General features: G+C 38.3%; 1 protein-coding gene across 2 annotated transcripts in view; it reads right to left on the bottom strand.

The window, feature by feature from the left end:
• Positions 1-9,380: 9,380 nt before the first annotated feature.
• The window catches only part of LOC130071741 (atrial natriuretic peptide receptor 2), a 40,322-nt gene continuing 35,161 nt past the window's right edge, over positions 9,381-14,541 (bottom strand). For both annotated transcript variants that reach the window (XM_056236601.1, XM_056236600.1), the window contains exon 23: positions 9,381-9,605. In XM_056236601.1, coding sequence (XP_056092576.1) covers positions 9,408-9,605 — 198 coding nt within the window. In that variant the 3' untranslated portion in view covers positions 9,381-9,407. The remainder of the gene's footprint in view (positions 9,606-14,541) is intronic.

The following is a 14,541-nucleotide window of genomic DNA, read 5'->3' on the forward strand; positions in this document are numbered from 1 at the left end:
TTAAAACAATCAAGTAAATCAATATTTTACGTAATTTCTTTTGCAGTTTGAACACAGTTTGAAAACTACTAAGAAAAAGGAAAATGCCCTGGGTGAACCGGTAGTGGAATGAAGGGTACTTCCGGTCGTGATCTCATGCTAACATGCTAACTGCGCTAACAACAAGTAGCTTTGAGTTTCTAAATGTAAAGATTAAAGTAAAACCATGCTCGTCAGTCGACGCTGTTTGGACAGAATATTCTCGATCGTGAGTATCAGAAAATACAGCTGCTCATGACATAAACTTACAGACGATTTGGGTATTTCAATAAATTATTGATGATAAAGATAGTAACAGTTAGGCTATATAGTAAATTAAGAATGGTAGTTATCGTTATAAAGTTACTTTACTACCATGGCAAATAAGATACAGTGTTCTGTTTCTATTATAGTTTTATTAATATTTTTGTCTTATATTATTTATATATTTGATCAATTATTTCAGCTTTATTCCAATGAACGAAAACGATAATGGTTTTTAAATAAAAAATAACAAGACCATAGATATAATCTTATAATTCTTCTTTAATACTAGCTTACTTATTAATACTTGATACTAAGCTGCAGAACTAGAAGATGAAGACAGTTGATTGTAATGTTCAGTGAAGATATCTGATGGTGTGTGTGTGTGTGTGTGTGTGTGTGTGTGTGTGTTTAGGTTCTTCTGGCAGTGGTTCTGCTGTCCTGGGGCTTCGTGATCTACGGCACACGAATCGCTGCTCAATGGGAACTGGAGAAGAGACAACAGATCAAACAACAGCAGACATGAAAGATGATTGACAGTTCGTCTGATGGACTTCAGTCGTTACAGACTCATCTGAAAACCTCATGAAACCAGCAGAGATCTGGAGATTTTTTGAGAATATCTTGTATATAATGTGTGATTTATTTATCTATTTTTTCATTTGTTTCATTTACTTAATTTTTGTATGTAATGATTATTTTTCTTTAGAACTGACTCTGTATAGTTTGGTCAGATCTAAAAAAATATATGTTATTTAATAAAAAATGTTTTTCCACTGGGAAATCTTTTAAAGACTTTTTTTCTTTGTTTTTTGTTAATATGTTTAACAATTTTTATTTCACATTTTTTGGGGGAAATCCCTTACATTTTGAAATAAATATTTCTCAAACAAAAAAAAATTCAGGAAAAATAACCTTTCTTTATACATCTAAAAAGAAAGGTTATTTTTCTGAAATTATTTTTTTGTTTGAGAAATATATATTTCCTACAACATGCTATACTATCAGGCCAGTAGGTGGTGTAGTGCACTAGATATGCTTGTGTGGAGATCTGAGGAAATAACGTGGAATATTACAGCATGCCTGTTATTTTTTGGTTCTGTGTGTTCAAAAGAAAATATATAAGACAAAAATTAAACAAGTCTAATGGGTAATTCAAAGAAAATCACTAGTCAAAAGGTCATCATTAGTTAATGTTGGAAGTGTGGTTGTGTGCACTCTAAAGCTTTCTCATTGGTTACAGTGTTATTTTAGTATAAAAATGAGACACTATTGTAGATTTATTAATATGGTTTTAAGTTAAACTTAATTATTTTATTGTGTTTTGTCATTTTCTTTTTAAACCAACGTCCGAGTGTATACGTCACGCTCCTGAGGCGCGAATCTCAGGCATTTAAATTTCAACGGTTATTTTGACGGTCCGCCTGAGGAGAATCTGTTTCAGCTTTACTTATTTTAGTATATAAAGTTAAATAAAATGGAAATGAGATGTTACTTTGACAACTGGCTGGAAAAAATAAGGTTTTTATACATTTTATTTCAGTTAACGTCATTTCAAATTAAAATGTTTGGTATTTAGGCTAACTTTGGATACATCACAGCAACTTTGGTTCAGCTTTGTTTTGTTTTGTTTTTTTTGTCATTTCAATACGAGTTGTATTTCTTGATGACGTTCTTGGTGTTTCATTAATGTTTCGTTTTGGTTTCAGGCTTCTTTAAAGCTCCAGTAGAAGGTTTTCTAGAGAACAAGAGAACAGTGTGTTTGAGGTAAGCCAGATCTCTGTTATATTATGAAGGTCATCCTCACTCACGCTCGTGTAGTTTATGATGCAGGTTTGTGGATCTCCGAGGCTTTCATCATGTGTCTGTTTCTTGTGTTCGCTCTCTGTGATGTTAATGAAATGATTGAGTGAATGGCTCTTTTGTGCTCGTGCGGTGCTCACGCATTTCATTAGCGAGACCCTTCAGACGGCCTGATTATTCCTCTCAGCCCGCTTATAATCAGTGTGTGTGTGTGTGTGTGTGTGTTGTGTGTCACGTCTGCAGCGAGAAACTGCACGTGTAGAACTGAGATGTGTGTGTTTATGATGCTATACAACTGATCTACACAAAAAGAAAATAACTCATGTCGTTTCACACACAATATGGACAGTCATTTTGTTTATTAATTGCACTTATCATCAGCAATGATTAGTCTCTCTCTTCTGCTCACCACACCAACGCTGCATTTGTTTGATAAAAAATACAGTAAAAACAGTGAAATATTATTATTACAATTTTAAATACAGTAACTATTTAAATATATTTTAAAATGTCATTTGTTGCTATTTAGAATGTTTAAAAGTATGAAATAGAATACAAATCTAGTTGAAATATATATTTTTAAATGCTTCCAGATTCTTCAAGAGTTTCATTCTTTCATTTAGAGGCTTCAAACTTCAAACTGTAGTGTATTCATTACAGATGAAGATGCTTTATGATGATATTGTGAATCTGCATCAGCTGCAGTCGACATGTGTGACGGACTTACCAGCCTGTCTGTCTGTCTGTCTGTCTCTCAGTCTGTGATAATTAAACACACGCATCAGTCATTCGCTGAAGAGCTTCTCATTCAGATCAACAGCTGAGACCATATTCTCTCTGTAACCCAGATACTGTTTATCCCTCTCTTCACCATGCCTTCATTTATGTGCATATAAAATGTTTAAGTTCAAGTTCAAATTGATTTATATAGCACATTTAAAAACAACCACAGTTAATCAAAGTGCGTAACAATGTCAGGATACACACAAATAAACAAAAACAAACAGTAGAGAATGTCAGAGTAGCAAAACTCAACTGGAAATGAAAGCTAAGGAATACAGGTGGGTCTTAAGCAACGACTTAAAATTGTCATTCTTGTATGTTCTTATATGAACCGGTCGACTCTTTCAGAGATTAGGACCACCCACTCGCTCGCCTTTATTTTTTAACCTAGATTGAGGAACATCTGATTGGACGACCTCAGTGCTAAATAAGATGGCGCCAACCCATTCGAAATCTTGAAAACAAGCAATAAAATCTTGAAATCAATCCTGAAATGCACAGAAGCCAGTGGAGCGAGGGTGAAACTGGGGTAATGTGCTCATGCTTTTTAGGAGCCGAGCTGCTGCATTCTGGACTAACTGTAAGCCATGAAGAGATGACTGATCCAATCCAACAAATAAAGAAGTACAATAGTCTAGTCTAGATGTAGTAAAAGCATGGATTACTCTTTCAAAATCCTTGCGTGGCAGGTAGGGCTTGACTTTAGCCAACAGTCTCAGCTGGAAGAAACTGGCTTTTACAACAGAACTAATCTGTTTTCCAAATCTAAAAGGATTGTCAAATATCACACCGAGATTATTGGTAAATGGACAAATGCGTGATCCTAAAGAACCAAGAACGTCTACACAGGGGCTTAAATCCCCAGGACGACCAAACACAACAACCTCAGTCTTATTTTCATTAAGACAGAGAAAGTTCTGATCCAACCATACTTTTAAGGCCCCGTTTACACGAGAACGATTCCGGGTGAAAACGTAAAAATATTTTATCGGATGTGCCTTTCGTTTACACGGCAACGGCGTTTTGGGGGCTTAAAAACGCAAAAAAAAGTGAAACCACCCTCCAGAGTGGAAATCTTAAAAACGCTCCACCGTCGTGTTCCCGTCTAAACGGTAAAAACGCAAATCTGCTCACGGTGGCTCTCGTCGCGTACGCGTTTACGTCACATGCATCCAACATGTCAGATTATTTCCATACGTCGGACCTTCAAGTTGTCCTAGCAGCTCTGAAAAACAGAGCCTTTTCAGCAGTTGTACAAAATATTCTAAGATATTGGTGTTGTTGTGTGGCAGTGCTTCACATTGCCACCTAGCCGCCTGGAGTGCATACTACATCGAATTTCACACACTTTTGCGTCACCATATGCACGCGGATTTCCCAACCATAACGCTCGTCTAAACGCAGAATAAAAAGTGATAACGCAACTTTTGCGTTTTCTCTTTAGATCGTTTCTGTGTAAACAGCCTAAATCTCTCAGTAAGCAATGGCTGAATTGAAACTTTGTCATTTTTTAGGACGGGCAAATAGATTTGTACATCATACGCATAACAATGGAAGGGGATTTAGTTTTTAGTTTTTAAATGGACCCCAAGGGCAGCATGTACAACGAAAACAGCATGGGTCCCAAAATGGACCCTTGGGGGACGCCACAAGTAAGAGGAGCAGCAGATGAATAAAATTCACAGAGGTGAACAGAAAAACTCCTGTCTGTCAAGTAGGATTGGAACCATTTATGGGCTGTGCCCTCTATGCCAACACACTGTTCAAGTCGGGATAAAAGAATCGAGTGGTTGAGCGTGTCAAATCCAAAAGCACTAATACAGTAGAGTTACCCGAGTCAACAGCTAGAAGAAGATCGTTACAAACTCTTAACAGAGTTTCGGTACTGTGACGGGGCTTAAACCCAGACTGGAATATTTCATTAATACTACAATCATCTAAAAATGATTGAAGTTGATTCAAAACCACTCTTTCCAAGATTTCTGATAAAAAGGGAAGTTTAGAGATAGGTCTAAAGTTAGCCATGAATTGAAGGATCCAGATTATAATTCTTTTTAAAGCGGCATGTAAGTGTGTATTTATGTCAATGGCATGAATTAATGTTGGTAACATTAAGGTTTAACCTCTCCATTCCAATTGTGTCGGAGCCATTTGAGAGAATTATTATTGATTGCGTCGGCCCATTACCCAAGACTAAGTCTGGACATCAGTATTTGCTGACTCTAATGTGTGCTGCTACTCGGTATCCCGAGGCGATTCCTATGCGTACCATTAGGGCTAAGAATGTGACTAAAGAGCTAGTCAAATTTTTCTCTACATTTGGTATTCCTAGAGTGATACAGTCGGATCAAGGTACAAATTTCACCTCCAAGCTGTTTTCTCAGGTTCTGGACTGTTTGTCAGTAAAGCATAAACTTTCTAGTGCTTACCATCCAGAGTCACAGGGAGCACTGGAACGCTTTCATCAGACCCTGAAAAGTATGTTGCGTACGTACTGTTTTGAAACTGGGAAAGATTGGGATGAGGGTGTTCCCTTGGTCATGTTTGCGGTACGAGAGACCGTTCAGGAATCCTTGGGTTTTAGTCCTGCCGAATTAGTGTTTGGGCACACTGTGCGGGGCCCGTTAAAACTGTTTCGTGAACAGTTGCTGGCAGAGACAACCCCCCCAAACTAGTGTACTTGAGTATGTGAATTCGTTCAGAGAACGCCTACACCGAGCTCGTGAAGTGGCACTTTCGGAGTTGGGCCGCACTCAGGTTAAAATGAAGACCCGCTTCGATAAAAAGAGTGTCTTTCGAAGTTTTCAGGAAGATGATTTGGTGCTTGTCTTTCTTCCTCTTCCAGGGTCGCCATTGCAGGCAAAGTTCTCAGGTCCCTACACCATCAAGCAGAAATTAAGTGACACTGATTATGTCATTAATACGCCTGACAGAAAACGAAAGACCCGAGTGTGTCACATTAATATGCTAAAAGCCTATGTAATGAGGGATGTAGTTCAAAAGGATGATGTTCAGAATATGCAAAAAAACACTGATTCCATCTCTCCTGCTATGGCAGCCGTATACTGTCCTGAGGATGATGGGCTGCGAATGCGAGATGTATCGTGTGCTCGGTTGGACAATTCCAAGCTTTTAGTGGATTTAAAGTCTCATCTGTGTTACTTGAGTGAAGCTTGTCAAAGTGATGTTATTGCGCTCATTAAAAAGTTCCCTGCTCTTTTTTCTGATGTGCCAAGTCAAACTACAGTGTTGGAGCATGATATTGATGTGGGTGATTGCTCTCCTATTAAGCAGAATTTCTATCGTGTAAACCCCATCAAGAGAGAAATAATGCAAGAAGAGACTGCATATTTGTTAGAACATGGTTTTGCTGTGCCAAGTTCCAGTTCATGGAGCTCACCCTGTCTGTTGGTGCCTAAATCAGATGGCAAATTTCGATTCTGCACCGATTACCGCAAGGTAAATTCCATAACGAAACCCGATTCCTATCCTTTACCAAGGATGGATGATTGCATTGATAGGGTTGGCGCTGCAAAGTTTGTGACTAAGCTCGACCTGTTAAAAGGTTACTGGCAGGTACCTTTGACCGCCAGGGCTTCAGAAATCTCTGCCTTTGTTACACCTGATCACTTCCTAGAATACAAGAGGATGGCTTTCGGGATGCGAAATGCACCTGCCACTTTCCAACGCCTGATGAGGATAGTGCTGGCTGGGTTAGGAAACTGTGAGGCATACCTGGATGACATTGTCGTTTGTTCATCTGACTGGGAGCAGCATCTAACAAATCTGTATTCAGTTTTTCATCGACTAAGTGATGCATCGCTTACTTTAAATCTTGCTAAATGTGAGTTTGGTAAAGCTGTTGTGACATACCTTGGGAAATGTGTGGGTCAAGGGCAAGTGCGTCCTGTTAATACAAAAGTTGAGTGTATTATTGATTTTCCCGCTCCTAAAACGAAACGAGAGTTGCGCCGCTTCTTGGGAATGACCGGGTATTACCGTGCTTTTTGCAAGAACTTTGCTGAAGTTGCATCACCCCTTACCAACTTACTGAGTCAATCTAGAGTGTTTGAGTGGACTTCAGAGTGTCAGTCAGCTTTTGATGCGGTTAAAACGTTGCTGTGTAGTGCCCCAGTTCTATCAGCTCCAAATTTTTCACAACCATTTAAATTGGAAGTCGATGCGAGTGAGGTGGGAGCAGGGGCAGTCCTTATTCAGGAGGATGCTGTGGGAATTGATCACCCGGTATGTTATTTTTCAAGGAAATTTACGAAATCGCAGCAACATTACAGCACAATCGAGAAAGAGGCTCTTGCGCTGTTGCTTGCACTTCAGCATTTCGAAATTTATCTTGATGCTTGTAATGTCCCTATCCTGGTGTATACTGACCACAATCCCCTGGTTTTTCTTTTTCGAATGTCAAATTCGAATCAAAGACTGATGCGCTGGTCTTTGTTGATACAAGGTTTTAACTTGGAAATTCGGCACAAGAAGGGGTGTGAAAATATACTTGCTGATGCCTTGTCACGTGCGCCATGTTAATTTGGGGATTAAGAATTGTTTTGGTGGTTACAAATAATAATTTGTAATTTTAAGGGTGGGGGTGTTACGGTGTGACGTAATGCAGCTATGTTGTTTCTGCTGTTGTTGCTGCTGTCTCCTTCTCCTTTAGGATTGGTCCTGGATCTAATGCAACGCTATGGGTGGTTGGATCAGAGAAGAGGCCTGGACTATAAATTCCCCGGAATTCCTGTAGAGGGTGCTCTCTGCCTCTTTGATTGCCCCGGTGTTGTACTGTGTGTTTGTCAGCCGGTGAAAATGAAGCCCAATCGTGTGATTTATGTGCTCTTAGCTTGTGTTAGCAGAGTATTGTGTAACTACTTTGATACTGTGTGATTTGTACCCAGCACACCAGTGCCCGTGATCGTGTCTGTATGTTTATGATTAATTTGAGAAGCCGTAGGGGGTGAGTGCCTTGTTTTCTTTCTAGGCCGAAAGGCCGTTATTTTTCTCCTGGTTATTGTGCTAGTTAAGGAGATAGGGTATTTCATTGTATGTTTTGTTTCTTTTATTTGATTCACAGGAAAGGTAGTTTTCGTGGGAAAGTTAGTTCTGTTTGGTTTATTGTTTTGGCATTAGCTCACCCCTGAAGATCTTGCTTCTACTTTTCCCCTGTTTGTTTGATTCTTTGATTCTGTATTTTCAAGATATTGTTTTATGAATGTCAACACCATGCGGCCCTGAAAACAACTCAGAGGGCAAGAAAATAGCAATAAACTCAAGCTAACTAAAGGAATTGGTTTTGTTGTTTATGTTACACCCTGACCTAGACCAGGGATCGTAACAACACTGGGATGGTTTTAGTACCATTCAAAAGTTTGAGGTCAGTAAGATTTTAATATATTTGAAAGAGTCTCTTCTGCTCACCAAGACTGTATGTATTTGATCAAAAATACTGTAAAAATTGCGTAATAATATTACAATATAAATCAGCTGTTTTCTATGTGAATATATAGTAAAGTGTAATTTATTCCTGTGATCAAAGCTGAATTTTCAGCATCATTACTCCAGTCTTCAGTATCACATGATCCTTCAGAAATCACTCTAATATGATGATTTGATGCTCAAGAATAAACATTTTTGTTTATTATCAATTATTTTTTGTGGAAACCATAGTACATTTTATTTTTCAGGATTCTTTGATGAATGGAAAGTTCAAAATAACAGCATTTATTTGAAATAGAAATCTTTTGTAAGATTATAAATGTCTTTACTGTCACTTTTGATGGATCCTTTACTCTGAATAAAAGTATTAATTTCTTTAAAAACACAAAATCTTACTAACCTCAAACTGAGTTTCATAATATAAAATAACATGAAAATAAATATCACCCATCACTGAGATATCACCATCATTATTGGCATTTGTTTTTTATTATTATTATTAATAAATATACAAGTACTTCACTACGATTATTGGATATTTCACAATTGTTCTGATGCTACAAACACTGACTGATCAAACGAGGAGAAAATACAGAAGACAAATGCCAAGTTATTAAAGTCCGTTTTTCTAATCAATAATAAACATCGGCTAAACTACATTTCATTTATATATATAGAAGTATTTTACTGTAGTCATTAATGATAAAACAGGACACAAACCTCTAACTCTATATATACTCTTAAATACAAAGGTTCTATATAGAACTCTAGGATTCTTGACTCAGTTTTAAAAAACTCTTTTTGCCAAAATAATTCTATATTAGGAGAAATGGCATAATACTTTCATGTATATTTTTACTTTCATGTTATTTCAGTTGTTTTCTAGTGATAAAATGTTTACGAGCTGCTAAATTCATAAAAAAATGTATTAAAATGAAACATAAATCAAAATGAATGAATTAAAACTAAATAAAAGGTTCTATATATAAGCGCCTGATAGAACCCTTTATGATTCTATTTAGAACCTTTTCTGCTGCTAAAGTACAGAAGTGTGAAAATGGCTGAACTAAAAGAAGTGTTGATGTATGTGAGGCTCACTCTGCGTCACACAGGAGGCCAGTGCTGTCAGAGCTGCTGAGGACTCCTGGGATACTGGAGTAATCCTCTTTCTGTAGTTCTGGGACGCTCACGGGTCGCTCAAGCTCCTGCGGTGGCAAGGCTTTCATGGCATCTTTACCGGGAGCTGAAGACTGTTTCCCTTCCAGCCAATACGTCACCATGTCACCTTTACCCTGAGAAAACACAAGCCAAGTTTATTTGTATAGCGCTTTTCTCAATACACAATGTTTACAGTGTTACGATTTTTTACAATATATTTGAAACATTGTATTGTAAACATTGTAAACATGGTTTCATATACAATGTTTCAATTACAATGTTACCATTTTTACAGTGTACTTGAAACATTGTAAACATATTTGAAACATTGTGAACATGGCAACATGTTTTAAATTCAATGTTACAATGTTTCAAATACAGTGTTTACAGTTACAATGTTACAAGGCTCACAATGTTTCAAACACAATGTTACAATGTTTTAAATAGAATGTTTACGATGTATTTGAAACATTGTTAACATTGAAACGTTAACATTGAAAACATTGTATTCAAACATTGTAAACATTTGAAATTAGGGCTGGGTATCGATTCAGATGTTCAAATTCGATTCGATTTCTGATCTGATACACGCGCTACTGCTCTACGGACAATACACTGGTCACTCCACTGCACACCTCAGATCACTTCCTCCTCACTCTCAACCTCAACCTGCCTCAGAACACAACACACACTCCTCCACAGGTCACCTTTCGACGAAACCTACGCTCACTTTCACCCTCTCACCTATCCTCTTTGGTCTCATCCACACTTCCTCCACCTGATCAGCTCTCAACACTTGATACTAACTGTGCAACTGATACTCTTTTCTCCACTTTAACATCCTGCTTGGACAACTTCTGTCCCCTTTCCTCCAGGCCAGCCCGCGCCACACCCTCTGCCCCCTGGTTAACTGATATTCTTCGCGAACATCGTACTAAACTCAGGGGTGCAGAGAGGAAGTGGCGCAAATCGAAAGATTCGACAGACCTGGGTCTTTTTCAATCCCTTCTCTCTTCCTTCTCTGCTAATATCTCTACTGCTAAAATGGCTTACTATCACAACAAAATTATCAATTCTTCTGACTCTCGCATGCTTTTCAAAACCTTCTCCTCTCTTCTTAACCCTCCTCCTCCTCCTCCTTCATCAACCCTAACAGCTGACGATTTTGCCACATTCTTCATAGAAAAAACAACCACCATCAGCGGCCAATTTACCAATCCACAAACTGACACACACATTTTACCAACAAACGCACACATTCTACCCTCCTTCTCTCTACTTTCAGAGGCGGAAGTCTCTAAACTCCTCCTTTCCAATCGCCCTACTACCTGTCCGCTTGATCCTATCCCCACTAATCTACTTCAAGCCATTTCTTCCTCAGTTGTACCCACACTCACGCACATCATAAACACCTCTCTTCACACTGGTACCTTTCCCACAGCTTTTAAGCAGGCTCGAGTAACCCCACTGCTTAAGAAACCCAATCTAAATCCAGCACATCTAACAAGTTACAGACCGGTATCTCTTCTTCCATTTGTCGCGAAAACACTTGAACGAGTTGTTTTCAACCAGATCTCCTCCTTTCTTACACAGAACAACCTCTTGGACGACAATCAGTCTGGTTTCAAAAGCGGACACTCAACTGAGACTGCCCTGCTCTCAGTAATTGAAGCTCTGAGACTGGCAAGAGCAGCTTCCAAATCCTCAGTCCTCATCCTGCTGGATCTGTCTGCTGCTTTTGACACAGTTAACCACCAGATCCTCCTGTCAATCCTAAAGATGAAGGGCATCTCGGGAACTGCACTCCAATGGTTCGAGTCTTACCTCTCAGGTAGGTCCTTTAGGGTGTCGTGGAGAGGTGTGGCGTCTAAGACCCAACATCTAGCTACTGGGGTGCCTCAGGGCTCAGTGCTTGGACCACTCCTCTTCTCCATCTACATGACATCACTAGGATCTGTGATTCAGAAACATGGCTTTTCCTATCATTGCTACGCTGATGACACGCAACTCTACCTCTCATTCCAGCCTAACGATCCGACGGTAGCTGCTCGTATCTCAGCCTGCCTGACAGACATCTCTGGCTGGATGAAGGACCACCACCTTCAACTAAACCTTGCGAAGACAGAGCTACTTGTGGTCCCGGCCAACCCAACACTTCATCACAACTTCTCCATTCAGCTAGGCTCGTCATCCATAACTCCATCAAGGTCAGCTAAGAACCTTGGGGTTGTAATTGATGATCAGTTGAAATTCACAGACCAGATTGCTAGAACTGCCCGGTCCTGCAGATTTGCTTTGCACAACATTAGGAGGATCAGGCCCTTCCTTACAGAGCATGCCACACAACTCCTTGTCCAAGCACTTGTTTTATCCAGACTGGACTATTGTAATGCTCTCCTGGCTGGTCTTCCAGCTTGCTCTGTCAAACCTCTACAATTGATCCAGAATGCTGCAGCCAGAGTAGTCTTCAATGAGCCGAAGAGAGCACACGTCACTCCTCTCCTCACACAATTGCACTGGTTGCCTGTTGCCGCTCGCATTAAATTCAAGGCACTGACGTTTGCCTACAGAACAACCACTGGCACTGCTCCCTCTTACCTAAACTCATTACTTCAGACTTATGTGCCATCCAGAAACCTGCGCTCTGCTAGCGAATGTCGTCTTGTGGTACCATCTCAAAGAGGCACAAAATCTCTTTCTCGGACCTTTACCATGGCTGTTCCCTGTTGGTGGAATGATCTGCCTAACTCAACCAGAGCTTCTGAGTCAGTAGCCACTTTCAAGAAACTGCTGAAGACATATCTTTTTCAGCAGCACTTGATTCAGTAGAATTAACACTTTCTCTTCTCTTCTATTCTATAAAAAAAAAAAAAAAAACTTCACTAAAATTAAACTGAGAGGGGTTATAGCACTTACGTATTGTTGTCCTACTGTTAGTTTAACTGCTTCTATTGTTCTCATTTGTAAGTCGCTTTGGATAAAAGCGTCTGCTAAATGAATAAATGTAATGTAAATGTAAATTTCGATTCACAAGCTCACAGTTCGATTCGATTCCTGATTCGATTCTCGATTCGACTATAATGAATATAGATGTAATACAAATCTCAGTCTAAATATCAGTTATCATTTTTTAGACAATTTTTTATTACATTGATCTCACCTAAATGTTTGTTTTTACAATGGGGTAATTTTTTTGTTAAGAGTTTATGCAACACATGGAAGCTTGATTTCAATCTTTGAATTAAATTGAAAAAAGTAGCACAAATAAATACAATAGAATAGGCCTAAAAAGACAAATAAAGAGACATAAAAAGAAAAGTTTTTGGGTAGGTCAGAAATACTACAGAAACTGAATAAAGTAATCCAATGTAAAATAACACTGGATAGTCTTTTAGTCCTGACTGAATTAAATACATAGGCTATTAATTCTGATTCCTTACAATTAATGCTATATTATTTTGTTTTGACAACAAAATTAATGACAGACACATATGGCTGCGTTCACTTTAAGAAGTAGTGCCCGGATCCATTACTGTTTCATTATAACGTTACTGTCTATCACACGCGTTTTATGCTTATTTAAGACATAACCGACTGTCTTTACGAGGTTACTCACCAAGACCAGAGTTTTGACATCATTTTGCGTGTTTTTAACTGTTAAAGCGATATAATCCACGAAAAAGAACTTTTGTTACTGGCGAGCTGTTTGTTGTGAGGCGGATTTAGGCTGCACGCAATGAAAAACATGCACGAGTGCGCGAGCACAGGATAGTTTAAAATTGCTTGAAAAAAGACGTGAAAATGATAAACGTTAGTTACGATGCAATGCTGGCCCGATTGTGCAAGTGAATCATGTCCCGACTCCTAAACACGAGTGTGTATCGACGCCTGCAGCGCTTGACGCTTGCCTTGTGCAGAGTGAGAAGACGCAGCACCGCGAGCCCTGAATATGGAAAAAATCGATTCGTGGCCGTTGAGAATCAATTTTGAATCGACCACATTTAAAAAAACGATTAATCGAAAAATCAATTTTTTTGCCCAGCCCTATTTGAAATACTGTAACTATGTAAACATTGTATTTGAAACATTGTAACATGTTTCAAATACAACTATTTAAAGCAGCTTCACAGAATATCATGATGCTAATCTTTATAATATCTTAATACATTCACGCATTAGGTTGCATTTAGCAGATAACTAACCGATAATATAGTTAAATTTTAAAATATTATAAACAATTAAGCAGAGATTTGCTGTATAGCATATATTGCTTTACATCGCTAAAATTGGATGTACTATATATATATCCAACTTTAAACAGAGCTGGGCAATATTATTATTAGCTATTCGTTATTAATTTAATTAATTAATTAGATGTAATAATTCATTATGTGTTGATATTGAGAATTATGAAGCTTGTGAGTTTTTGTTTGATTTATAACAATTTGGTGCAGTGGCAAGCATAATTACTGACGGTTTTCATACGCAAGAAAAAAATCAGTGATGATTGTTTACTAATGCAATGCATCACCAAATTCGTTTTGATTTTATTTACTTTAGCATAATAAATAAAATATTCAATTAAAGCATTTTGGTTACACTTTATTTTAAGGTGTCACTGTTACAGTGTAATATATTTAAGTACTGAGTAATATTAATTGACTACATGTATTTACTATAGGGTTAGGGTTTGGTTGAGGGTTAGTTACATGTAATTATGCATAATTTACTGTTATTACTATGGTAATGTAACATATGTAACAAGGACACTGTAAAATAAAGTGTTACCAGTAGGGGTGGTGAAAAAAATCGATTATTGATTAATCACGAGTATGTTATGGACGAGTATGAATCGATTATTACATTTTCAAAAATCGATTTTTTATTATATATATATAAAAAAAAAATTGCATTATTTTATTTTGTAAAAAATGTTATACCGGAAGTTGAACGTCACGAACGCACCCAGTTCCAGTTAGCAAGCGCGTGTAACGGCAGCCAGAGCGAGTGAGAGCAGGTGTGCCGGAGACACACTGGCTGCGTGGCGGCGTCTCAGCTGCGTGGTGTGTC

This window comes from Rhinichthys klamathensis, unplaced genomic scaffold (genome assembly GCF_029890125.1).
Source record: "Rhinichthys klamathensis goyatoka isolate OS25496 unplaced genomic scaffold, OSU_Roscu_1.1 h1tg000454l_1, whole genome shotgun sequence".
NCBI lineage: Eukaryota > Metazoa > Chordata > Actinopteri > Cypriniformes > Leuciscidae > Rhinichthys > Rhinichthys klamathensis.